This window comes from Malus sylvestris, chromosome 6, assembly GCF_916048215.2.
Source record: "Malus sylvestris chromosome 6, drMalSylv7.2, whole genome shotgun sequence".
In the NCBI taxonomy this organism is placed as follows: Eukaryota; Viridiplantae; Streptophyta; class Magnoliopsida; order Rosales; family Rosaceae; genus Malus; species Malus sylvestris.
In genome coordinates, this window is record NC_062265.1 from 27,542,507 (window position 1) to 27,568,520 (window position 26,014).

Genomic DNA, 26,014 nt, shown 5'->3' on the forward strand with positions numbered 1-26,014 from the left:
CTCAGTCAAATAGTTTTATTTGTCCTTCTTCTCCTGTTGCCTTCCTTTATCTCAAAATAGAACTTGACCAGATCGCATCCAATGAAACCGGCCGACGAAAAAAGACAATAATAATAAATAAATATTATCAATTACGAGTACAAGAGTAAGCCAATAATTACTGCATCAAAGACTAAAAAAATTAATTAGTGCTTAAACCTGGTCTGAAAATGTATATAAATATGGCATGGGACGTATGTGTTAGGCACATTTGGGTGTGACCACTTTTAACAGAGATGGAGAGCTTCTGCAGCTTCCTGTCTCTGAAGGCCGCGTTCTTATTGATTTTCTTAGTGAATTCCTCAGCAGGTCATCAACATTACAGGAACAAGGAGGGAGGTGATGGAGTGCAGCCACTTTCCAAGATTTTAATCCACAAAACCGTGAACGCGATTCACGAAAAGGCTTCCGTTCATGCGTCCCCTCTACTTCTCGGCACCACGGTATCGTCATCAACTACAATTTTGTATCACATTTGCTCGTCACAAACATAGTTATGTTCGGAAAAATAATATAATGATGTTTTTGGTTCATTTTCCGTTTTCAGGGGAAGGATTATGAATGGGTAACTGTGAATGTTGTTAGTCCTAATCCTTCTGCTAATGACTGGTTGGGAGTCTTCTCTCCAGCAAAATTCAAGTAATGTGCAGTTTTTCCACTCTCTAATTATTAAGAATGCTGATATCCCCACTCCTTTGTCTTAATAAATTTTTTATTCACAAGTTTATCTCTTAACAAAATGACGAATATGGACAACAAGTTGTTCAAAGTGCAATCTTTGATTTTTACTGTTCTTACTTTGCTCTCTCAGCTCCTTTTCATCCCCTTTCCCTCACAATACCATCCTCCTTTTTTATTTTTTCCCCATCTGTTTTTTTTTTTTTTCTTGCTAAATGTTTTCCCCATCAGGGTTGTTTTGTGAAAGCCAAATGAAGCTACTTATGTTAGTGTGCTTTCTTCCTGTGCTAATTTGGATGGGTTGGGATATATTTATTGGAGAAAGCAAATCCATAGGCATGTTATTTGGGGACTGCGTTGGTGGATCTTTACAGGAAGACAGGTTGTTTGGATAGCGCTGGATATGATGTTCCAGCAAATGGTAGTTTAAAAAATGTGTACTTGGAATGCGATGATTTCTGCACTTTCTTTGAGAATGAGGCTTTGGACTCGTTTGAAAATATGAAGATCGAGAGGTTGCCGTTGAGTTGCGTTGTGTTGTAAGGGGTTGGGTGGTAGTTGGGTTGAGTGCTTTTTTTAGTTTATTTCTTTCAATTTCTGCAAAATAGTAGAATATTTTAAGGACAGTTTATGAATATAGGTGGGTGGAGAAATAGTGTTTTAATTTTTTTTTTACTTTTTTGAGGGGTGGTAATATAGGACAAGGATTGTCTGCCCACCATGCCTTCCTGTTTTGTGTGGTTACGGTTAAAACACGTCAACATTTTATATATTTTTTTTTATAGAGATAATAAGACAAAAATAAATGGTAATATAAAATGTTGACGTGACTTAACCGTGTTCACACAAATTGGGGAGCACGAAAGGGCACGTGAAGTGAGAGGACAAACAATCCTTGTCCGGTAATATAAGGTGGGGTAGGGAATAGGGTTCTAGGGTAGGTCTAGTAGCTCTCATTATTAATCAAGTTCATTTCAGCCCTTAGATTTTTTATAGGGTTGAGATTAAAATTGTCATTTCAGTTCAATATACTTGCGTTTTTGCTCATCTTAATTATCTTCCACTTTCTAATATTTTGGCTCTTTAATTCAAGGACACAAATGAGCTTCCCTCTTCTTACTTGTTTGATTCATACATGCAGCAAATTATTCAATTTTTCTTTGATTCAAGGACACAAATTACGTGCACATATTTCTTCATTTTTTTTTATTTTTTAATTTAATTTTTAGGAAGAGGGGGAGAGTTTGAAACTAGTATAATAATTTAAGGGAAATGAGAGTTTCAAACCCGAAACATATAGGTAGAAACCCAACATCCTGTCGATTGGGAAATCGGACCAAATGCACTTCATTGTTCTTCGATATTTTACTGCATAATCTTCTTTACTTCCACTGCATATGTTTAAATAGAGCTTGTAGGTTAACTAATTAATTAAACAAGTCAAATTATATAATGGCAGTGCATCAAGTTGTCCATTCACAGAAGATTACTATGAGCCATATCTGTGCACAGCTCCTATCAAGGTAAATATGTTGTTACATGGCGTTGTTGCACTTCGAAATGCTCGAGCTATTTGTCTCACTGAACTCAAATCTTGTTGCTTCTCATTTCTTGCAGTACAAATATGCGAACCACTCCAATGCCAATTACAACAAGACAGGCAAAAACACTCTGTATTTCCGGTTGATCAATCAACGCTCGGATTTCGCATTTGCATTGTTCTCCGGCGGGCTGTCAAGCGTGAGTCCATCCGTTGCACTCTTCTCTTTTTGCACTTCAACTGTTGTTAATTGATTCTGAGCATATGATATTTTTCTTGCAATGCAGCCGAAATTAGTGGCAATTTCTAATGCTATAGTTTTCGCAAATCCAAAGGCGCCTCTTTACCCTCGTCTTGCTCTAGGGAAGCACTGGGATGAAGTATGTTTATGTTCCGGTCATGCTGATAAAGTGCTCCATTTTTTTAAGCTATGTATTATATGTGCCTGTGAAACTGAGTTCCTAAGAATGTTTGTTTTATTCTTTTGCAGATGACAGTAACCTGGACAAGCGGCTACGACATCAGTGAAGCTGTACCATTTGTCGAGTGGGGTTTCGCGGGAGAAGCTCAAACTCGATCCCCAGCAGGAACATTGACTTTCCCTCGAGGAAGCATGTGTGGTACGAATCATATGATCAAATCTAATTTCAAGAACAAGGCTAAGTTTATATATAAGGATTTGTGGAAAGAGAGAGACACTGAAAAGGAAAAATAAATTGTTGTGGAATGAAATTCTTGTTGTAATAATCTGCAGATGAACCAGCACGAACAGTTGGTTGGCGCGATCCTGGTTTCTTCCATACAAGTTTTTTGAAAAATTTGTGGCCTAATTCAAAGTATGCAGCTTGAAAATCATCACATTCATGAGAAATTTTTATTTTGTACGTAGTGCTCGAATATTGATTGCCTGTTTCTACAGGTACACTTACAAGCTTGGTCATAGGTTAAACACTGGTTCCTACATCTGGAGCAAGACCTACAATTTTACGTCATCCCCGTATCCAGGACAGGACTCGTTGCAGAAGGTTATCATATTCGGTGACATGGGAAAGGTAATTTCAAGAAAACAAAAACTAGCAAATCAAAGCTTGGCTGAGATGTTGAATGGAAAATGAAAATTTTGCCACTAAACTTTGCATGTCACATTGAATTTCTGCAAATGTATCTGCCTAGATGTTTATCTTTATTCCTTGAAGAAGGAAAGTTTCATATGTCCTCGCGCGAATTTCAGGCTGAGCGTGATGGTTCAAATGAATACGCTGATTACCAGCCCGGGGCACTCCTTACCACAGATGCACTGATCAAGGACCTGGATAACATTGACATAGTCTTTCACATTGGGGATATGCCCTATGCCAATGGATACATCTCACAGTGGGACCAGTTTACATCACAGGTGGAGCCCATTGCATCAGCTGTGCCTTATATGGTTGCAAGGTTTGCATTGCTTGTTCTATCCTTGCTGATGTTTTTTATGTAGAAGTTCACATTTCTGAAACTTACGCGATGATTTGCTCCAACAGCGGCAATCATGAACGAACTACACCAAACACCGGAGGCTTCTATGACGTAAATGATTCAGGTGGTGAATGTGGTGTGCCGGCTGAGACCATGTTTTTTTTTCCTGCTGAGAACAGAGCCAAGTTCTGGTAAATAAGATTAAATGATTATGTGCCTCATTATTGTGACTTGTTAGACAAGAAAGATTTTCGAGAAGTAAGAAATGTTCTTTTGTTTGTACCTGAATCTTTACAGGTATCAAACAGACTATGGAATGTTCCACTTCTGCATAGCAGACACTGAGCATGATTGGAGGGAAGGTTCTGAGCAGTACAGATTCATTGAGAAGTGCCTTGCAGCAGCTGACAGGAACAAACAGCCTTGGCTGATATTCGCTGCTCATCGTGTTCTCGGTTATTCCTCCAACTCCTGGTATGGCCAGGAGGGTCAATTTTCAGAGCCTATGGGAAGAGATGACATGCAAAAGCTCTGGCAAAGGTACAAGGTGGACATTGCATTTTTTGGCCATGTCCATAACTATGAAAGAATATGCCCCATTTATCAGGTATGTCCTGCAACCTACATTTCTTCTTAACGGATAATAGTGAGTACAATAGAGGATTAGGCAACCAGAACTACACATCAGGGCTAAGTCATCGGACAACGAGAGTATCCTAACCTCCCCTCCCCTCGCTCAAAGCGGTCAGAAAGAAGCTAACCCTGATACGTCCTGCAAGGATTAGACGGCCAGAATTACACATCAGAATCAAGTCATCAGACTTCTAAAGCAGTAGAGAGAACCTATCCCTGAGAGAAAGCTCTCGTCCCTCCAAACACTCACTAGCCAATATTTATTAAGTCCTGCAAAAACAATACTGATTATTCATCGTTTGACGCCGGATTTTTTTTTTTTGTAGAATCAATGTGTGAATTCGGAAATCTCTCACTATTCGGGGACGGTGAACGGAACAATCCATGTAGTTGTTGGCGGAGGAGGCAGCCACTTATCGGATTTCAGCACACTGAAGACAGTTTGGAGTGTTTACCAAGATCGGGACTTTGGGTACACGAAACTCACAGCATTCAACCACTCATCACTTCTGTTTGAGTACATGAAGAGCAGTGATGGCAAGGTCTATGATTCCTTCACAATCTCAAGAGATTACAGAGATGTTTTGGCCTGTGTTCATGATGGCTGTGAACCAACCACTTTGGCTACGTAATCAAAGTTTCATCTAATCAAGCCGACTTATTAGCTTGGAAAAGAGATTATCCATTTAATTAGTGAAGCTATTCAGTTGTGAATGCAAGAAGCAAGCCAGTGAGATTTCTGGTTATTTTCTATCAATGAATAATTCCTATTTTCTTCATGTTTAAGAAGTTTCGCATACTTGTTTTTTTTTTTTTTTTTTTAAATCCCCATACTGCCAGTGGCGGATTGCCCTAATGAGTATTGTCCTCAATTTGATGTCTACTTCATGTTTAGGGACGTTTTGATACAAATTAAGAAATCAATATATATGAATTTCAAAAGTATAATAATAATTTTTAATTTGATAAATAGAGTGGGTTAATATACTAAAGCATCTCGATCAAATTCATAAAGATAAATACTAATGAGATTTTATCTACTTTCTGCTACCTAACTTTTTTTTTCTTTTCTGCATACGATGTTTTATAACATTAACACAAAAATTAATATTAAATTGAGAAGTAATAGAAAATCTTCATAACATTCCTCAATCATGAAAGGGTCGGATGTTTGATCTAAAAGATTTATTAGATTTGGAGTTATTTAAATTTAATTTCCTCTTACGTGTTTATGTTCCTACTTATTGACACGTGTCGAATAAGTTAACCTCAAATTTTTATAAAATTAAAACTTAATACTAAAAATAAAATCAGAGAAAATATCAAAATACAGACTCATCAGACATTCTCCTTCCCTTCCCCTACTCTTCTCCGGGAGAGGCCGAGAGAGTCTCACTTGTGGTTTCTGATAATCCAAGCTGTTTCTCTCTCTAGGTTTCCCTCCCTCTCAAATCCTCCCCCAATTCAAATTCCAATCCAATTTTGTCTCCCAATTGCAAAAACATAACTCCAAGAATTTACCGGGAGAAAAAAGAAGAAGAAAAGAGTGAAACTTTGGGTTATATCGAATCTTGTTTTCGTTTTCAAAAACCCAACTCAAAAATGGAGCAAAGTTTTCAACTTTTTGCGATTCTGGTGATTCTGGGTTTGACCAACTTGGGCGGAGCTGCCGCTGGCGGCGGTGGTTTCGGGGAACAGCCGCTTTCCAAGATTGCCATTGAGAAAGCCACTCTCAACCTCTCATGCACTGCCTCCATCAATGCCTCTCCTTTGGTGCTGGGCTTGCAGGTAACAATTTATTTTTACTGTTTTGATTCAATGGCTGACAACGATCATCTGTTAAGTTATTAGCTGCTGCTGCTGCTGCAATGACTTTATAGGAGTCAATGTGAAATAAAGGAAAACAGATTGGAATTGTGAAAAAAGTGTGGAGTAAAAGTGGATTGTTGAAATTAACTCGATCATCATTCATCATTTACTTTTGAATTTGATTGCTGCAGTCTCCAATTTCTTACCTTTAATATGTATAATAACCGTTGGGGACTGTGTGGGCTTTGGCCGTGTTCCGGCCCCCTTGCACCCAAGTTCGTATCCCCTTCCTCGTAGATTATATTAGTTAAGAATATCGCGTGTTAAAACAGTTGGGGGTACTGTAATGTAGTTTATTTGGTAGACCATTGGTTGAATAATCAGTCTTTACTTTTTGCCTTTTGGGTGTATATTGCGTGTAACTGTTGGCGAGTGTGTGGTGACTTTTCAAGGACATGAGTTTTTGCATGGCATTCAAGTTTTGAGTTCGTATGATCTTCATGGAGTTAAAGTGTTGATAATATGTATTTTGATTCATATGACTGTAGGGTGAGGATACCGAATGGGTAACTGTGAAGCTTGAGAACCATACTCCGACTGAAGATGATTGGGTTGGAGTCTTTTCTCCTGCAAGATTCAAGTAATGTGTCTAAGAACGATTACATAACCTATTTTACCACAAATTATCTAGCTATCGATTCAACTTAATCCAATCTTCTGTGCAAAAATGTTTACAAAATCTTTTTTTTTTTATGATTGGAGATTGAAGTAATAATGTTTTGATATGACAGTGCATCGATGTGCCTGCCAGTGAATGCACCAAAAGAACAAACTCCCTATATATGCACTGCCCCTATAAAGGTCTGTGCTTGTAGTTTGCAACTCTGTAATAGTAAATAGCGGATGAAACAATTTCGTTTGAACTTATCTAACCATTGTGATATACGGATGCCTATGTTTCAGTACAAGTATGCAACAGACTCCAATGCAAATTATACAAAGACTGGCAAAGCTACTTTGAAGTTTCAGCTTATCAATCAGCGGGCAGATTTCTCGTTCGCATTATTTACAGGCGGGTTATTGAATGTATGAGCATGATTCTTTCTTGTGTTCCCATGGCTCCTCATAATCTATTTTTGTTTATTAAAGAATCTTTGTCTTTCTTTATGTGACTGATTCAATACTTGAATGTTGCAGCCAAAACTGGTGGCAGTTTCAAACTTCATAACCTTTTCCAATCCCAAAGCACCTGTGTATCCACGCCTTGCTCAAGGGAAATCTTGGAACGAAGTGAGTTCATCCTAATTTACGGTCCCCCGTGTGTTTATGTTAAACTTTATTTTAATCCGGACCTTTGGTTATTTGATGCTAATTCTTTTATAAGCATCCAAGAATTTGAAACGTTATGTTATGGTTCCTGTGCCTTTTGGCTGGCTGCAAACTCATATTAAGGTATTGATTTTTTTTTCTAATTTTTTTTTTTTATATTTTCAGATGACAGTAACTTGGACAAGTGGCTACGACATAAATGAAGCTGTTCCATTTGTTGAGTGGGGTGTAGAGGGGCAAACCCGAAAGCGATCCGGAGCTGGAACATTGACATTTGATCGGAGCATGATGTGTGGTAAAATTCATTTTATGTATTCATGATCACCTCGCATTTGCATGATTTACTGAGACATCTAGTTTAAGCATAAAATGATTAAAACTGTTATGGTACATTAAGGTGTGGTTAGGCCACGTTGCATACTGAGTGTGTTATCGCCTTCATCTTTAGGTGCACCTGCAAAGACAGTCGGATGGCGTGATCCTGGTTTCATACATACAAGTTTCCTGAAGGATTTGTGGCCGAATATCGAGTATGCATATAAGAATTTCTTCCCTGTTTGTTGTCTTTTCCTCTAAGAGTGCTGTTAAGTATCGATGATATCTACTTACTGTTGTGATGATTGTTTTTCAGGCAATTCTACAGGATGGGCCATCGTTTATCCAATGGTACAATTATTTGGAGCAAGAAGTACACATTCAGATCATCTCCATATCCTGGACAGGACTCCTTACAGCGTGTCATAATGTTCGGTGACATGGGGAAGGTACTTTCATTTGTAATTATTATTTGCAAATAAAACTAACTGGTAGGCACCCAAAATGATAGAAACACTTGATGTGTTGTACATATTAGTGGAAGATCTAAGAAGAAAGATTATGAGCCACACCATTTACCGGTTACATAGAACTTCCATTTTGTGGTTGCTTGTACAATCCTGCTGGGGGTTTTACTTTTTAGGTTTAATCCCCGGCCTTTTTACTGTTCAATGTTGTACGTTTGTAGGATACAAAAGGAGTGTCATTACATTGACATTTCGGTGTGTGTTACATGTTTCCTCTTGCATCTTTCAGGGGGAGCGCGATGGTTCAAATGAGTACAGTAATTACCAGCCTGGTGCCCTGAACACTACCGATCAAATCATCAGGGATTTGAAAAACATTGATATCGTTTTTCATATTGGAGATTTATCGTATGCCAACGGGTACATCTCACAATGGGACCAGTTCACAGCACAGGTGGAGCCCATTGCATCAACTGTGCCATATATGGTTGGCAGGTTAGTGGAATTGTTCATTACATGTTTTCATCAGTTTCAAATGAGATTTAGAAAACTGATTTATGATCTCAGTTGATGAATCTCGAATTTGATTCCTGCAGTGGTAATCATGAACGTGATTGGCCTGATTCGGGGTCCTTTTACGACAAAGTGGATTCTGGTGGAGAATGTGGTGTGCTGGCTGAGACCATGTTCTATGTTCCAGCTGAGAACCGAGCAAAGTTTTGGTAAATTGCATGAGTGCCATGTCTTGTAATTTGAAGTATTTATACTGATTTAAAAGTATAGGATGTGTGCATCAGTGTTTTGTGTCCCGCCCACATTCTAATGAGATTTCTATGGATGAACAGGTACAAAACCGACTATGGCATGTTTCGCTTCTGCATAGCTGACACTGAACATGACTGGAGAGAAGGATCAGAGCAGTACAAGTTCATCGAGAATTGCCTTGCAACTGTCGATAGACAGAAACAGCCTTGGTTGATCTTTGCCGCTCATCGAGTGCTTGGCTATTCCTCTGACTATTGGTATGGGCAGGAGGGCTCATTTGAAGAGCCTATGGGAAGGGAAAGCTTGCAGAGACTCTGGCAGAAATACAAGGTTGACATTGCCTTTTACGGCCATGTCCATAACTATGAAAGATCATGCCCCGTCTACCAGGTATCAATTTCTTCAGCTTGAAAATCTCTCACTTTTACTTTCATCAAATAGTTGTCTACGACTTCCATTTCATTTCTTTTTAATCTCTTTGTTTTTCTCCTCATCGGGTGCGGTGCTGCAGAGCCAATGCGTAACTTCAGAAAAATCCCATTATTCCGGCGCTGTGAAAGGAACAATCCATGTTGTGGTTGGTGGCGCAGGGAGCCACTTATCTGATTTCAGCCAAGTGACTCCTAACTGGAGTATTTTCAGAGATTATGACTACGGCTTTGTCAAAATGACGGCATTCAATCACACATCTCTCCTGTTCGAGTACAAGAAAAGCAGCGACGGCAAGGTCTACGATTCCTTCACCATATCAAGGGACTACACAGACGTATTGGCTTGTGTGCACGACAGTTGCGAAGCGACGACCGCTGCGTCCTAGATAATTAGAACCCTTTCTTCCAATTCTTTTCGGTTTTCATGGGGGCAATAATGTAGCATATTATGTTATTTACTCAACTATTTATTGACAGTTCAATTATGTTACATGAGCAATGTAATTTCCAATTGGGGTATTAGTATTTTCAAGATCAATTTAGATTAAGAAATTTCACCAAGCTTCGTCCTCATTGCATTTTAATTTCTCATCTCTTTACTTTTTTATGGTTCTTCTCTATCTTTAAAGCGAAAAAATGACGGCTTTGAAACGAAGAAGGTGAAGGGGCGCGTGGAGCTCAGTGTCGCGCCAGGCTTACTCTTGGCGTTGCTTCGCGATCTCTTGACGTGCTGGTTTGAGATTGCGCGTACAAGAGACCGGCGGTCTCAGACCAGCAGACACGCCGAGAAATCGCACCATGTTATGGTTGTCGTAAATTGAATTAAGGAACTGGCGTTCCTCAGAAATTTTAAATACGGCAACGGCTAAAGCAAAAAGGGGCTTTTTTTAAAATACAAATAATAAAGCAGCTAATCAGTAAATATTCTCAAATTTAGGGGTGTGTCTGTGATTAACTCAAAAACTGCAGGGTCACAATTGCAATACTAGTACAAGCTTCTAACTTAGAACGACAAACGTCACGCCGTTTTGATGCTCTTCTTCCACGGGAAAGAACTGGAAAGCTAAAACCCTGAAGAGTTGCAGGTTTTTGCTAGGCCGCGAAAATCCGCCAATTTCTGGAGTCGAGGAGCTAGGGCATTGATTTCCGAGCTCGACGAGCCATGGAGCACACGCTGTGGAGCCACTTGCCGCTACTGGTCCGGTCCAATTCGAAGGAGTCGGTGGAGTACATTCTTCAGGCCCTTTGGAGGACCCGAAAAACCGGTCTCGACCCGGCCGACCGAGACATAATCCGAGATATGCTCCAGCTCCAGAATGAATCGGACATCGACCCGGTACACTACTCTCACTCTTTCAATTTCGAATTTTTATGAATTTTGTGCTTTTTATTGGGAATTTGTTGCTGAATTTCATTTGGGTAATTTGTGAAATATTGTTTTGTTTTTTGTTGGGCAGCTTTTGGTGTGCCTGCGAATGTTGATTCGGCGATGTGTTTACGATAACGTCAAGAGGGAGGAGATTCAGAAGCTGTTTCCCAGCGAGGTGTTGCCTGAGTTGCAGAGGCTGTTGACGCTTTTGCTGCAAAAGTTTCAGGGAGAATGGCGGCGAGATGCACTCAAAGATCAGGTTAGAGATTCGCGTTGTTCGACATTTGTGTGTAAACACGTTGATATACCGGGTAGGAGGACACTAGGCTGATGACATTTTATGTGTGTAATTTGTGAACTCAATGGCATAAATAGGGTGCTTTGCCACGGTTAAAGACGATGACATGGGACATGGCGAATCCGGACGCTGAATTCACAGTCCCCATGGCTGTGATCAACTTGAAGGTACTGAAAAACTAGCATTACATGTAAATGTGATGTTATTAGCGTATGTGAAAATGCCATAAAGATGTCATTTTAATCTGCTTATTGGTTTTGATTTATAAGTTATAACTGCTCTTTCTGCAGTTACTAAATGATTCGCAGTCCCGCTCAAAAGAATCGGAAGTGAAGTTCGAATTAGCTAATGATACTCTTGAAACAATGCTGAATTCCATGTATTGCATAAGAGACCAGTTCCCTAACTCGGTAAGTGTCATGCTTCCGAGATTTTCTATTTTTTCATTCGGTCATATGTTGTCGAGAATGCAAATATTTTTCTGTTTGGTTTTGGGAATCTGATCATGCCTTCTCATCTCCTTCTCACTCTCAGGGTGAGGCATCAAATGACCAGTTATATCAAGATGTGAATATATAGAAGATAATCCGTACGCCTCGGATAGGATGGTATGGCTGGTTCTACTGTCCCTCATGATATCAATTTCATGACAAAACCCTTGCCAGATTAATTTTAAGATGTGAACTTTTCTTAGTTTTTGTGTTGTCTGTGTTGGGAGTCCAATCTAGCATCAGTGACTTACTTCACCATGCCCCAAACTTCAGCAAAATCTTAGGTGCAATTGGGTGTATATTCCCTTGTACGTATCTCTCTCCTCACGTGTTATGCGAGGAGTGAGATAGGCACAATAGGGTATACACCCGTTGCACCTAAGTTTCTCTCCCAAACTTCAGAGAGGGACTAGTAACCAGTTAGAGTTTTGAAAGCATTTAAAACCCAAGAGTTCCTCTCCAAGTCCAGTGTCCTTTTCTTCACTATGTTAGATTTCAAGGAAAATATTGTTAAAAGGCATAGAGAATGCCGGTAGTGAACCACAAAAGCATGTCAGATTTGGCTCATACAAGCCACCTTCTAGCTAGGTAGACTTATGGAGTTAGTTAGTAGTTACTGACTGCCGTATTTGTTGTCTTATAACCCGTAAAGATGAAGAAAAAAAAATTAGTAGAGGAAACTCGTAGAGCTCCGTGATTTGTATATTGCTAGCTTAGCTTGATACTCTGATTATTGTAATGCAAATTGAGATAATATGGAACTTTATGGATCCAATTTTCCTTGTGTATCATGCCGGTTAGGAAACTCCGGTGCATCCCAAACGACTACGGTGACTTGCAATTATTTTCTTTTCTCCAGCTTGGATGAATATTGTTGTGTGAGGGTGCTGAGGATGATTTTTCCCCAAACAAAATTCGGTGCCATTGTACAATTGAAACCTTTATTGGCAGAGAAACTTACATGTCTCGGGTGTTGGAACAAATGTTCTTACAAGTTACAACACTCATCACGTGACGTTCCCATCACTTGTTGAGTGTCATACAAATGTTAGATCACTCGGATGTCGGTGGTTTTTCTCCCTTTTATTGGTTATAAGATATTCATCACTGTTGTCACAAATAATGTTGATATGACCCATGGTGAGGAAAAAAAAAATATGTGCCATTGTATAATTGAAACCTTTATTGGGAGAGACTGACATGTCTCGGGTGTTGGAACAAATGTTCCTACGAGTTACAACGCTCATCACGTGACCGTCCCATCACTTGTAGAGTGCCGTCCAAATATTGGATCGCTCGGATGTCGGTGATTTTTCTCCCTTTATTGGTTATAAGATTTTTATCACTGTACAAATAATGTTGATATGACCCGTAGATGGGTGTCCCTTTTTCATTTCCTAGTTGTTTGCAAGTGTTCGTTACGTCTTACAAGTGACAAATTAGTTCAAAGAATTGGTTGGCTAATGTTTTGATTTTGTCTTTCTATTTGTGCCGTGTAAAAAGGTTTTCAAAATTGAATCGACTTGTCTTGTAGTTGTTTGAACTTTCAATGGCATGCCGTTTTCATGAGAAGTTTCTGTTTTGATGCCAATCACTTTCGTTTGGAGCTTAATTTGAGGAGGAAACTAAGCCCTTTGCCCATGTAGGAAAGCCATTCTCCTCTTTCTGCGGGGTGGGGAGAGCCGCTAGGATCTCGGATGTAGGGTAAATGTTCCAATTGGGACGTGTTTGGGTTTGCTAATTTATGTGTTTTGTGTTCGTGTCAATCTATGTAGCGTTTAAAATATCGGTATTGATATGCAAATTTGTGAAAATATCGGTATTGATATGCAAATTTGTGAAAATATCGATGGATATATCGATATTGACATCGGCTGCTTTCAATAGAAATGTTAAAACTTTAGGAAATGTCAAACACTGGTTTAAATGAAATATAAGAGTTTTTTCGATATTTAATTGGTATATGTAAAAATATTGACGATATATGTTGATTTTAGCTTAAATTTAAAAGTTTTTCTCATATGGTGTGAAGTTTAGACTCCACCTTCTTTCCATATCTGATTTTTCGGATATTTTTCACAAAAATATCAACTGTATCAAAAAAAATTTAAACCCAAAATCCATGTTTGTTGATCAACATGCACGATAGTAATAAAATAATAGTTTAATAATACAATAAATCACACTATTCTTCAGAAGAAAAAAAAAATTTTAAATTGAGAAAAGTAGTCATTTTGTTAATATGACACTGATAATAGCTGAACAATCGTAATCATGTAAACATCAAGTGCTGTATTCGTATGGGTGTTCAGCCGCTAACATGACGATCTACATTTTAAAGATTGAAATGTAGCGGAAACATCATTTGTTTTTGTCCTTTCTTAAAACGATAATACAATAATAACAAAGTCTTATTTTACTAAGTGAGTTAGCTTTATAAATCCCTAGAAAGTCTCTGCGCTAAGCCTCTTTCAAGTCATCCTCGGTCTTCATCTACTCATGTTGTCCTGAATCTCAATCTTATAATCGTATTTTCTAACCGGAGTATCTGTAGGTCTTCGGTTTACATGTCCAAATCACCTTAACCGATTTTCTCTCATCTTATTTTCAATTACGATCACTCTACTTCACCTCAGACATTCTCGTGTCATTTCTCGTGTGCCCAGACATTCAGCGAATCATTAGGTTTATTGGGAAAATTAATCCCAAAAAACCTTTAACTTGTGAGATATGAAACTGCAGGTTTGATGGTTTTAGACTTTTAGTCATGAGTCATAAGTCATGGTCCAAACTTTTGCTTTCCATGTTTCGGTGTGAAACTGGAAACCCTAATTTAGGAGAGACAACCATAATAACATTTTGTAAAATAATTAACTAATGGGATTATAAAATATTCCATAATTGATGGGTAGGATAGATTAGGACAAGTAAGCCACATAGTCCTACATCCAAAATTGAGGCCAAGAATTTTAGGTGCAGATTTTTTGGAAATAGTCTCTTGTTTTCTTTGATTTTACATTGTGGGTGTGTAAAATTTGATTTGACAAATGTGTTCGTGTTTACATTGGTTAGAGCGGGTGTTCTTTTGGTTATCTGCTTGAGTTTGAATTTCGCGTTTTCGCAGTTTAATTCATAGCTAAATTACCTATTAACAGAAGAGGGCTGAAAAGACAATTTGATTTTCTATCACAACATAAAATCATGGGTAGTAATGTAATTTAAAGAAATCAATTTTTTTTCTACCTTTATCTTCATGTCATCCTAGCATATCTCTATTTTCTAAATGTAATAAAAATTTTAAACATCTTTCCCATTCTCGCTTTCACATATATCTCGCAAAATTTATCTCTTCCATATATTTTTTTTTTCTTTTTAAATTTTTTAATATTTACACCCACATGGTATGTGAACCTCATCTCTTATATAATTAATAAAATAAATAGTCCTGATTATGATATGTTATGGTTAAATACGCTAATCCGAAGTTATCTGTAAAATAATATAAAGAATTATTATTTTGAGAAATCAAAGTTTAAATTTTGTGTGCATGTGCTCAACTCATCACACCTAACCTAAGTAAGATTCTTAATATTCTCTAAAAATGTTGATGGAAATTGAATCATTTGCAAACAAAGCATGGATTTGGATTCAAGATTTGAGAAATTAGAAATCTGACGTTTTAGGTGAGTTGGTTTATTTTATTTATTTATTTGTTTCATTTTTTTTAATAGTCCACAAAATAAATTATAAAATAAAATAAAAGGATATTTAGGGGTTCTAGTAGTTTATTAGTCAATCAATGGGGGGTTTGTAGTCGACAATCACAAAAAGTCACATTCGTGACATATTGCAATGTGCAAACCACCCACGAAAAAAATATAATATTTAGGTACTCATTAGTTATGTGCTCACTTTCTGATTTGGTTTAATAAAAACGAGAAAGAAAAAAATCCAATGATTTCAAAAGAATTGAACAAGCCGTCTATAAGGTGAAAATTTCATGTATTGTTCTGTAGAGTGGCAATAAGGATGACTTCTCTGTTAACTTTTCCCCTATCACCCTCAAAAAACCAAACTCTGCCTAAGCGTGGAGGAACCACACCATCCGAACTTGGTAGTTAAACTCTACTACGGTGACAGTATTGTATGCAAGGTACTGAAAGTGTTTCTTGTTTTTTAAGTTAAAAAAAATTAGATAACATTTTTGTTATTTTTTTAAATAATAAAAATAAATGTTAAAATATTATTGGATAAAATAAAAAATAAGTACTGATTAGTAAGTATGCAAATATTATAAAAACTATAAGAAGAAGAGTTTTCTTCTCATTTATTTTGACAACTCAAAACTTAGGTTTTTTTTTTTTTTTTTTTTTTGCACAAAAATACTGAAATTACGATAAAGCTACTCTGTGGTATATCATGCTTCCGTAATCTTTATCCAAACAAATCCGGATGAGATGGGATGATTAGGACATGGATCCTCTCTGGATCCATGCATCCTAATCCTAGGGCACCAATCGGGGTCTTTAAAATTTGATTCAACTGCTAAAGTTATTATAACTTTTAAAGTAGGTTCATGTTTGTAGTCGTTGGATCAAATTTCAATAGTCCGGATTGGTGGATCCCTAGGATTAGGATGATGGATCAAGAGAGGATCCATGTCCGGATGATTAAACTTTATGAGATGAGATGGTTCAATTTGAAGTGTGATGGTACCAAATCAAATACTCAATTAAGAGTTTAAAAATTTTAAAGAGTTTACAATTCATTAAGTTTACGGGTATTCAATCAAAATCTTAAATAAGTTCATAAAACTCTATATAAATCAGATTGTACTCATTCTAAATTTTAAGGTAGTTCATAAAACTTCATATATATTTATTTAAAGTAATGTTATTCTTACCATAATTTTATACCACATTTATTTACCATCTTAGGTGGCATATGAGTTAGACAAGCTACATCATTTAATTTCAATCTTTTTATTAATTGAAACACTTAAATAATCTTAGGTGGCAGAAGAGGACTCCTCGTATACCACAATCATCATTTAATTAACAATCTTTTTATTTTTATTTTTTTTAATAAAAGGCAATATCATTAACAAAGGAAAATTACAAAATATCATGGATAAGGAGATTCTGAATAACACTAGGAGGCTCCTCAACCCAAACTATGCTTGTCTCAACAGACAATGCAACATTTGCCAAACAATGAGCAATATTATTATTTTTCCTAGAAATGAAAATAAACTTAGAAGCAATAAAAGCCTTTGCAATATGTAGGACATCCCCCGCTAACAAATCCATAGCCGACGCACGGTCAACACAAGTGTGAATGATGTAAATTGCTTGGGAGGAGTCACTTCGAACTAGAACCTTCTAAAAGCCAAGATGATGGGCGAGCACCACACCACGCTTAATGGCTAACGTTTCTGCTTGGAGAGCAGACGTCACCGTAGGGAGGAAAGATGTCGCTGCAGCCAGAAAATGTCCCTACCCGTCTCGGAGAACCACCCCCGCCCCACCCACCTTATTCTGTAAATTAGTCGCACCATCTATATTCAACCGTACCCAATCCTCCGCCACCCCCTCACCATCACCCGTAAGCCCATCCCGAGGATGGCATTGCTGAGTAGCAGTTACAAGCTCTGCCGCGACCCGAAATTCCTACAACTTAGACACCGCATGCTGAGCCACCATAGCTGGAGACCCATGCTTCCCCTTCCAAATCCTATCATTCCTCTTCAGCCACAAATGCCACACCACTATGCACATAAAATCAAAGTCCAAATGGTGATTTTGAAGTAACAACATGAACCATTCTTTAACCGATCCACATGGAACAAAATCAACTAGAAAACTACATAGGGTTGCAAACCATGTAGCTCTGGCAAATGAACAATCCTTAAGAACATGCACCACCATTTCTGGCTCTCCTCTACATAAAACACACAACAAATCCGAACCAACCCCTTTCTTTGACAAATTCTCTTTTGTCGGGATAATGTCTTGACAAGTCCGCCATATCATATTTCGCACCTTCGGCGGGACTCCGGCCTGCCATGTTGCCTTCCATAATGGAGTAAATGGATTACCACCAAGAGTTGAAGAAGAAGCACTCAAAGAAGGTGGTTTAACATAATCCCAAGCAACCCCATAAGCACTTTTCATCGTGGATTGACCCATATCAGTGTAGTGCCATACCAACTTGTTCGGAGGTCGACGATGGCTAATTGGTAGAGCACGAATATGCTCCTTATCCTCCTCTTCAAAATATGCACTCAATCCAGTTTCACACCACATTCTCCTAGCCTCATCAATCAATTCATACACCAACATATTCTCCCTTGAGGGAGGCAGCTGGGTTATAGGACAAAAAGTCGATGGTCTAGGTACCAACTGATCCTTCCATACACGTACGGACGCCCCATCACCAATCAACCATCTGGACCCCTTCTCCAAGACAATTCTAGCTTTGAGTATGCTAGACCAACAATACGACGAAGAAGAGGCGACTGAAGCATCCCAAAACGACGAATGGGGGTGATATTTTGCTTTAAACAACCTTGCCGTCAAAGACTCGGGATCCTGGAGAATACGCCATTCCTGTTTCGCCAACACTGCCAGATTAAAGGCATAAAGGTTTCGAAACCCAGACCCCCTTCCGGTTTAGCCAAACACAACTTATCCCACGACTTCCAATGAATTTTCCTTGAGTCAGGATCACTACCCCACCAAAACTGAGCCATGAGCTGATGTAGATCATCACAAAAAGTCTTTGGAAGCAGAAAACAATTCATAGCATATGAAGGCAATGCCTGAGCCACCACCTTCATAAGCAACTCCCGTCCTGCTCCGCTTAAACACTTTCCTTTCCACCCACATAGCCTCTTATGAACTTTCTCCTTAATATAAGCAAAAGTTTGCCGTTTGTTCTTACCCACAAATGTAGGTAGGCCTAAATATCTCTCATGTTGCTTCACCAATTGAACACCCAAAAAATGCGCCAACCCATGCTGCTCACGACCTCTCACGTTAGCATTGAAAGCAATGCTACTTTTACCCAAATTTATTTCTTGACCTGATGCTTGGGAGAACACATCCAAAATATGTTGAACATTTGCACACTCTTCCAACTTCGCCTTACCTAACAAGAAACTATCATCGGCAAACAACAAATGATGAACACTAGGAGCACCATCACAAATCCTTATCCCACGAATCACTCCCCTCTCTTCTTTATGCTTAATAAGTGCTGACAAACCTTCAATACAAAAAAGAAACAAATAGAGAGATAGAGGGTCACCCTGACGAAGACGGCGAGATGGCACAACAAACCAACATTCCTCGCCATTAACCAAAAATGAGTATGAAACCGATTTCACACACATCATCATGATAGCCACCTATCTACTACCAAACCCCAACCTCAACATCATAGCTTCCAAAAAATTTCACTCCACCATATCATATGCCTTGCTCAGATCCAATTTGAGTGCAAAAAATCCCTCCCGTCTCCACCTCTTATTGTGAAGGAAATGACCTATTTCTGCTGCCACCAAAGTGTTATCAGAAATCAACCTCCCTGGAACAAAGGCACTCTGATGTGGAGAAATTATGACATTCAAAAATTTCTTCAATCGGTTCGCAAGCACCTTTGCATCAATCTTGTAGATTACATTACATAGACTAATCGGGGGCAATTGTGACATTTCATTTGGCTGATTTACCTTAGGAATTAATACAACATGAGTGAAACAAGCCTTCCGTAGTAACCGTCCAGAGGTGAGAAAAGAGCAAATAACATTCACCACGTCATGCTTAACAACATGCTAAAACTTTTGAAAAAACAAAGTTGACATACCATCCGGACCTGGGGCTTTGGATGGATGCATTTGGAAAAGTGCAACACAAACCTCATCCTCCGAGTAAGGCTTCAACAACTCCGCATTCATTTCAGGGGTAACCCGTTGAGAGCAAGCCGCTATTACCTCTTGTACCGCATTGTCAAGAACACCACAGGAGTGAAAAATATTTTGAAAATACCCTATAACCGTGCTTTGAATTCCAGCCCTGGAAACCTGCCACACTCTTTGCGCATCCCTTAGCCGCTTAATAGTATTTTTCCGTTTACAGTTGGACGCTCGCAAATGGAAAAACTTTGTATTCATATCCCTTTCCTATAACCACTGTACACACGAACGTTGCCTCCAATACATCTCCTCCCGCCCAAGAAGTGAATCAAGTTGACCCAATAGCTCCCCTTTGCCGCATATAACTCAGCCGAAGGTGGATGCTTAAACAACATACCCAACTTATCCCACACTTTAGCAATCTTTGCCTTCGTAAAGCCGAACACCTCCCGTTGCCATGCTAACAAGGCACATCGTGTGAAACGAATCTTCTCACACACTTGGAAACCCGACACTAATTTATTCCATGCCAAACTGATGATCCCTTCGCAACTCTCCTCCTTAAGCCACATCTTTTCGAATCTAAACCTCTTCCGCCCTTTCCTACTAGGTGACGCAGTCGAACATCGAATTTCCACCCAAATAGGTAAATGGTCTGACTTAGATGGATTTAGATGGCAACCCCATGATGCAGGAAACAAATTCAACCATGGTTGAGAAACAAAAACCCGGTCAAGGCGACATCTCACCTCATGTTCCCTATTATCTGTCCAAGTATAAGAATTCACAACAAAACCCATATCAATCAATTGACAAGCATGAACCGCCTCCCGGAATCCGTCCATTTGACTCTCCTTACGCTGGTTACCCCCCAACTGCTCATCCACACTTAGAACTTCATTGAAATCCCCTAGACATATCCACGGCAATGAGCTTCGTTGCCCTAGATCAGCAAGTAAGGACCAATAAAGGTGCCTATTTACCGTGACTAGATGTCCATAAAAGCCCATAAGATGCCACCTAACCTCCGACCCTCCCAAACGACACTCCATATCAATATGATTTGCCAAAGATGAAATAACATCAATCACCACCTCCTCCATCCATAACACCGACAAACCCCCCGACCTCCCATTACTCGAAACTGAAAAAGATTTGTCAAAACCCAAGCTACGCTGTTTTTGTACCATCACTACATTTTGTCTCACATAGGAAGACAACCAGGGGACGATGATGTTGGATAAGCTCCAACAGAGCCTGAACTACACGAGAATCCCCCAATCCTCGGCAGTTCCAACATAAAGCATTCATTGTGAACGGCGGGTGTGCTCGCTGACACCACCCACCGATGGACTAGAACATAAAGCATTCATCTTTTTATTAATTATTGATTAACATTTTGAAATTAAATGCTAATTAATTTAGATGATGTGACTGTCCACATCAGATGCCACCTAAGGTCGTATACAATTGTGGTACAAAAATATGGTAAGAATAGCATTATTGATTTATTTATGATTTTTGAAGTATTAAAAAGATGAAAGATTTTCTACCTCAAAAGAAAAGAAAAAAGATGAATTTTTTTATGCATTTAGAGGGATTTTATGATGTTTTTTATGATTAAAAAAATCAGACCTCAACCCCAAAAATTTCTAATAATTTCACCCAAAATTTACATGAAGTGTATGAAACTCCACTAAACTCAAATCTATAATTCATTTAAAAGTTTTTAAAATCTCAATTGAATACGCTTCTAAAATCTATAAGTGTAAAAAGAGATTTAGGATTCCAATAAACCAACATTTTATCCCTTTGGAGAGATTTTTCAGTGTGACCGGCACACGAGATGGCACATTACGTGTCATTATACAAATAGTGGGATATATGTGTTAAATAGTTAATAACTTAAAAAATAAAAAATTTCACTACTTACATAAAAACACATGATGTACCAACCGTGTTCTCCTCGTAATCAAAAAAATTTCATCCTCCTGACAGTGGGCTCAGATTTATCCTAAAAATATGTGTGTGAACAGGGTTCTGTTGCTACCATTTTTTATAGGTGTGAATGCGTTATTATTTGTCAAATAAAACATTTTCGTGTCACGTTATTTAAAAATTAAATTCCCGTTATCGTGCAAAAGAGAATTACAAGGTCCGATGGTAGGCCCCACCTAATTTGACCCAATTAAAACGGTACGATTGAATACTTAACCCCAGGTTAACACTCCTGCACCAGCACCGCTCCCGATCTCCCCACTCCAACACTCACCAAAGTTCAAAGCACGACAAGGAGTTTCCGTAAACTCACTCCTCCCTCCCTCTCTCTCTCTCTCTAAAATTCTTTTCTTCTCTCTCTCTTGTCGAAAACCAGCACAACCCACAAAGCAGCCGGCCAGAAGCCAAACGGACAGTTTCCTCAATTCCGTCGCAGTCTCAGATAAACTCCGCAACCAAACACCCCCCCCAAAGTCCCCGACTCCGCCGTCCGCCGAATGTTCTCCTCCGCCTCAAATCCCAGCTTCCTCAAATCCAAATCCTAACTCCATCCGTCCTTTCTTATCCCCGCAACCGAATACCAGTTTACCCTAGCAGCCAAACATCTCCCAAATGACCACCACCACCACCGGCATAGGCGGTGGCGGAGAGGACCGGGTCCTCGCCACGGCTCAGCAGATCGTCAAGAGCCTCAACACCCCCAAGGAGGTCCGCGAGGACATGCTCCTGATCTTCTCGAGCTTCGACAATAGATTATCTAACATCACCAATTTGATCAACGGCGAGGATTCCAAGGCCGACGAGGACCGGTTCGGTGAAGCCGAGAAGGTGATTTTCCGGTGGGAGTCCAATTCCGAAGCTCACAGAAACTCGGTCCCGTGGGAGGAGTCGCCGGTCGAGGCCGCCGAGTATTTGGCCGCCGTCGATGAGATCCTCACGCACATGGAGGGGCTTTCGGTCCGGTCCGATAACGAATTGGTGGACCGGGTCGAGAACGCGCTCCAAATCGCGATGACTCGGCTGGAGGACGAGTTCCGCCACATTCTGATCAGGAACACGGTGCCTCTCGACTCCGATCGACTCTACGGCTCGATCCGGAGAGTGTCGCTGTCGTTCGCGTCAAACGACGGCGAAATCTACGATGAATTCGAGAGTTTCGGCGAGGAGGACCGCGACGCGGGCAGGTTCCACGAGCGCGGCGGCAGCCTAGGCGATACAGACGTCGATTTGATACATCCTGACGCCGTCGTGGAGCTGAAGGAGATCGCCGAGCGTATGATTCGGTCCGGCTACGAAAAGGAGTGTGTGCAGGTGTATAGCAGCGTCAGGCGCGACGCTTTGGACGAGTGTTTGGTGATTCTCGGTGTCGAGAAGCTGAGCATTGAGGAGGTGCAGAAGATTGAGTGGAAGAGTTTGGATGAGAAGATGAAGAAGTGGATACAAGCTGTGAAAATCGGTGTTAGGGTTTTGATAAACGGCGAAAGGAGGCTCTGTGATCAGATTTTTGAAGGGATTGATGAGACTAGGGAGTGTTGCTTCATTGACACTTCCAAGGGGTGTATTATGCAGCTGTTGAATTTCGGAGAGGCGGTCGCCATTGGTCGAAGGTCGCCCGAGAAGCTGTTTCGGATACTTGACATGTACGATGCTGTGGCGGATGTGTTGCCGGACTTGCAGCAAATGATGACGGATGAATATGTGGTTGGTGAGGCCAGGGGAGTGTTGGATGCGCTCGGTGATGCGGCGAGAGGGACGTTTGCTGAGTTTGAAAATGCAGTTCAGACTGAGGCCAGTAAGAAACCAATGCTAAGCGGCGAGATTCACCCGCTTACTCGGTATGTCATGAACTATGTTAGATTGTTGGTTGATTATAGTGATACCCTCAATTCGCTTTTGGATACCGGTGAGGAAGAGTTGCAAAGGTTGCAAGGATTGCCAAATGATGATTTGGGTATAGACAGCATGTCTCCTATAGGCCATAGGTTGTTGTTGTTGATTTCAAATTTGGAAGCCAATCTCGAGGAGAAATCTAGGGTTTATGATGATGGAGCAATGCAGAGTGTGTTTTTGATGAATAACATTCAGTACATAGTGCAGAAAGTGAAGGATTCTGAGATTAGAAAGCTCTTGGGAGACCAATGGGTTCGCAAGCGTCGTGGTCAGGTACGCCAGTATGCTACTGGGTATCTAAGAGCTGCTTGGAGCAAGGCCCTCTCTTGTTTGAAAGACGAGGGGATTGGCGGGAGCACGAGTAATGCTTCGAGGATGGCTTTGAAGGAGAGGTTTAAGAACTTCAATGCACACTTTGAAGAAATCTATCGGACCCAGACAGCTTGGAAGGTCCCGGATGCTCAACTTCGGGAGGAGCTTCGGATATCTATATCGGAGAAGGTGATCCCAGCTTACAGATCGTTTATGGGGAGGTTTGGGAGTCAGCTGGAGAGTGGAAGGCATGCCGGGAAGTATATAAAATACACAGCGGATGATTTGGAGAGCTACGTGTTGGATTTGTTTGAAGGGACACCGTGTGTTCTGCACCATCTGAGAAGAAAAAGTACATAGGAATACAGGTATGCCCTTTGATTTTCTCAAGGCCTAGTCGAAAATGAAAAAAAAAAAATTGTAGCTTGATTATGATGATGATATCTGTTTAAATATTTTGCTGGTGTTAATGTTATAAACACAGGATTTTGTGAAAGCTATTTTCCAACCCGTCTATCAATCTACTGTAATAACTTTTGTACAGGTTCTATAGAATTTAGCTTTACGTATGCTGTGGATTTATTTTTTCGTGGTTCATGTATTTGATTTCCATGAATCGCCATCGAGTCTTGTATGTTATCTGCGTGCGGAAGAAGAACTAAAACCATTCGTGTGAAATAGTGAATTCGATATACACACAGATTCAGAAATTAAGTTTCGATTTTATTTTTTCATCTGAACATGAGTGAAAGTTGAGCTATAAATTTGAAGAATGGAGTCTACAGGATATTGCATGAATCTCTCTAGCTGGGTTGCTACAATTCTTCTCTTCTTTTATTGAGTTTTCGCAATTGTGTAAAGGCGATGTTATGAATTTGTCATCGCTAGATTCATTCGTGCATTTCCGATCTTGAACTTTTCGGCTATAAATAGGGAAGATCATGAAGATGTCTGGCTAGAATTAGGACCTATTTATGAGCAGCATAAGTGGTTTTAAGTTTCCAGAGGGTAAAGTAGAAGGTTGTTCAGATGATAAACTTGTAGACGGGGACGGGATTGCGATGACTCGGCTCAAAGACGAGTTCCGCCACATTCTGAACCGAACCGAGGTCTTTCTCGACTCGGTTCGGTTTTCAGCATGTGGCAATTTTTGCTATTAGTGTTTAGATGCAATTTGGTGGTTTCGTGTAGCACTAAGTTCCCAAAGTTGGGAACATTGCTGGTTTTGGAACGCTCTGTTTGGCTTCTGCAAGGCATTGTTGCAACGGGTAGAAAATTAAATTAATTTAATTAGAAATAGTTTCTTGTAGTCTTCGCCCTCCTTTGAACTCTTTTAACTAATTAATTAGACTAAATATATTATTTTTAATTAATCAATGATGAACCTACAAATGCTCATTGACAAACAACGCAACAACTATAATAAAGCTTTATCTCACAATGTAGGATTGGTTGTGTGAATCTTTTGGATGCTATTGCGTTTATTTTTGTGTCAAGTTTTCCGTTAGTTTTAAGTACTCATAGGGATTTGACGTAAGAATAGAGTGTAGGTTGTCGATTACTTGATGCCCTCCCCCTCCTCCTTTATTCGGACTTAGACCGATAGTGTAAGATAAACTTATGCAGGCGGAGTTCTACAAATGCTTATTGAATTGAATAAAAAAAAAATCTCCTTTTTAGTTAACATGGTCCATGAGTTTGACATAACTCCACTTTGGTCCTTAACAATGAAAATTGAAGCAAGTGCTCTATGAGTTTGTCCACCGTAAATTATTTTGGTCATTCCGTAACAAATTTGTCCATGTTAAATTGTCACGTGAACGATCATGTGATTACCTTTTTCAGGATTTTTTTGTCAAACCAATATCTCCTTTTAGTGAGGATATTGACAATTTTTAACAGCATGACCAAAATAATTTACGATTGACAAACTCAGGTCTACTATCGATTTTGAATGTCAAGAGCCAATGAAAAGTTAATCCAATCATAGAGACTATTTTAGCTAAAAAACCAAAAATAAATATGAAAAAGATAAAGGTGGGACATAACATAATGTTTCATAGTCATCCACTCAAATTTCAATTATTTGGGGGATGATGAGAGAGAAAGAGAGAGAGAGAGAGAGAGAGAGAGAGAGAGAGAGAGAGAGAGAGAGAGAGAGAGAGAGAGAGAGAGAGAGAGAGCCCCAATTGCTATGCTGCAAGTGCAAACCATAAACGTGCCTTGTCTGCAACTGCAAATTGGCTGTTATAGGTTTATGGTAATATACATATATAG

General features: G+C 39.5%; 4 protein-coding genes across 4 annotated transcripts; all 4 read left to right on the forward strand.

Annotated features, from left to right (window-relative positions):
* The first annotated feature begins 229 nt into the window (after positions 1-229).
* On the forward strand, positions 230-5,127 carry LOC126627214 (nucleotide pyrophosphatase/phosphodiesterase-like). The gene is made up of 12 exons (XM_050296667.1): positions 230-482; positions 587-678; positions 2,177-2,240; positions 2,335-2,457; positions 2,545-2,637; positions 2,748-2,877; positions 3,012-3,093; positions 3,177-3,309; positions 3,489-3,694; positions 3,781-3,906; positions 4,013-4,322; positions 4,675-5,127. Exons 1-12 carry the CDS (start codon positions 276-278, stop codon positions 4,978-4,980), a joined length of 1,872 nt encoding a protein of 623 aa, XP_050152624.1. The 5' UTR covers positions 230-275; the 3' UTR covers positions 4,981-5,127.
* Positions 5,128-5,655: 528 nt separating this feature from the next.
* Positions 5,656-10,025, forward strand: LOC126627216 (probable inactive purple acid phosphatase 27). Its single transcript, XM_050296668.1, has 12 exons — positions 5,656-6,136; positions 6,706-6,797; positions 6,949-7,018; positions 7,121-7,243; positions 7,355-7,447; positions 7,652-7,781; positions 7,935-8,016; positions 8,118-8,250; positions 8,558-8,763; positions 8,865-8,990; positions 9,114-9,423; positions 9,545-10,025. The coding sequence occupies exons 1-12, from the start codon at positions 5,951-5,953 to the stop codon at positions 9,848-9,850; spliced, it is 1,857 nt and encodes a 618-aa protein (XP_050152625.1). The 5' UTR covers positions 5,656-5,950; the 3' UTR covers positions 9,851-10,025.
* Positions 10,026-10,457: 432 nt separating this feature from the next.
* LOC126627219 (uncharacterized) lies at positions 10,458-12,397 on the forward strand. Its single transcript, XM_050296672.1, has 5 exons — positions 10,458-10,800; positions 10,922-11,092; positions 11,209-11,298; positions 11,422-11,541; positions 11,666-12,397. Exons 1-5 carry the CDS (start codon positions 10,627-10,629, stop codon positions 11,708-11,710), a joined length of 600 nt encoding a protein of 199 aa, XP_050152629.1. The 5' UTR covers positions 10,458-10,626; the 3' UTR covers positions 11,711-12,397.
* Positions 12,398-21,777: 9,380 nt separating this feature from the next.
* On the forward strand, positions 21,778-24,306 carry LOC126627213 (exocyst complex component EXO70B1-like). Its single transcript, XM_050296666.1, has one exon. The coding sequence runs from the start codon at positions 22,148-22,150 to the stop codon at positions 24,095-24,097; it is 1,950 nt and encodes a 649-aa protein (XP_050152623.1). The 5' UTR covers positions 21,778-22,147; the 3' UTR covers positions 24,098-24,306.
* The last annotated feature ends 1,708 nt before the right edge of the window (positions 24,307-26,014 follow it).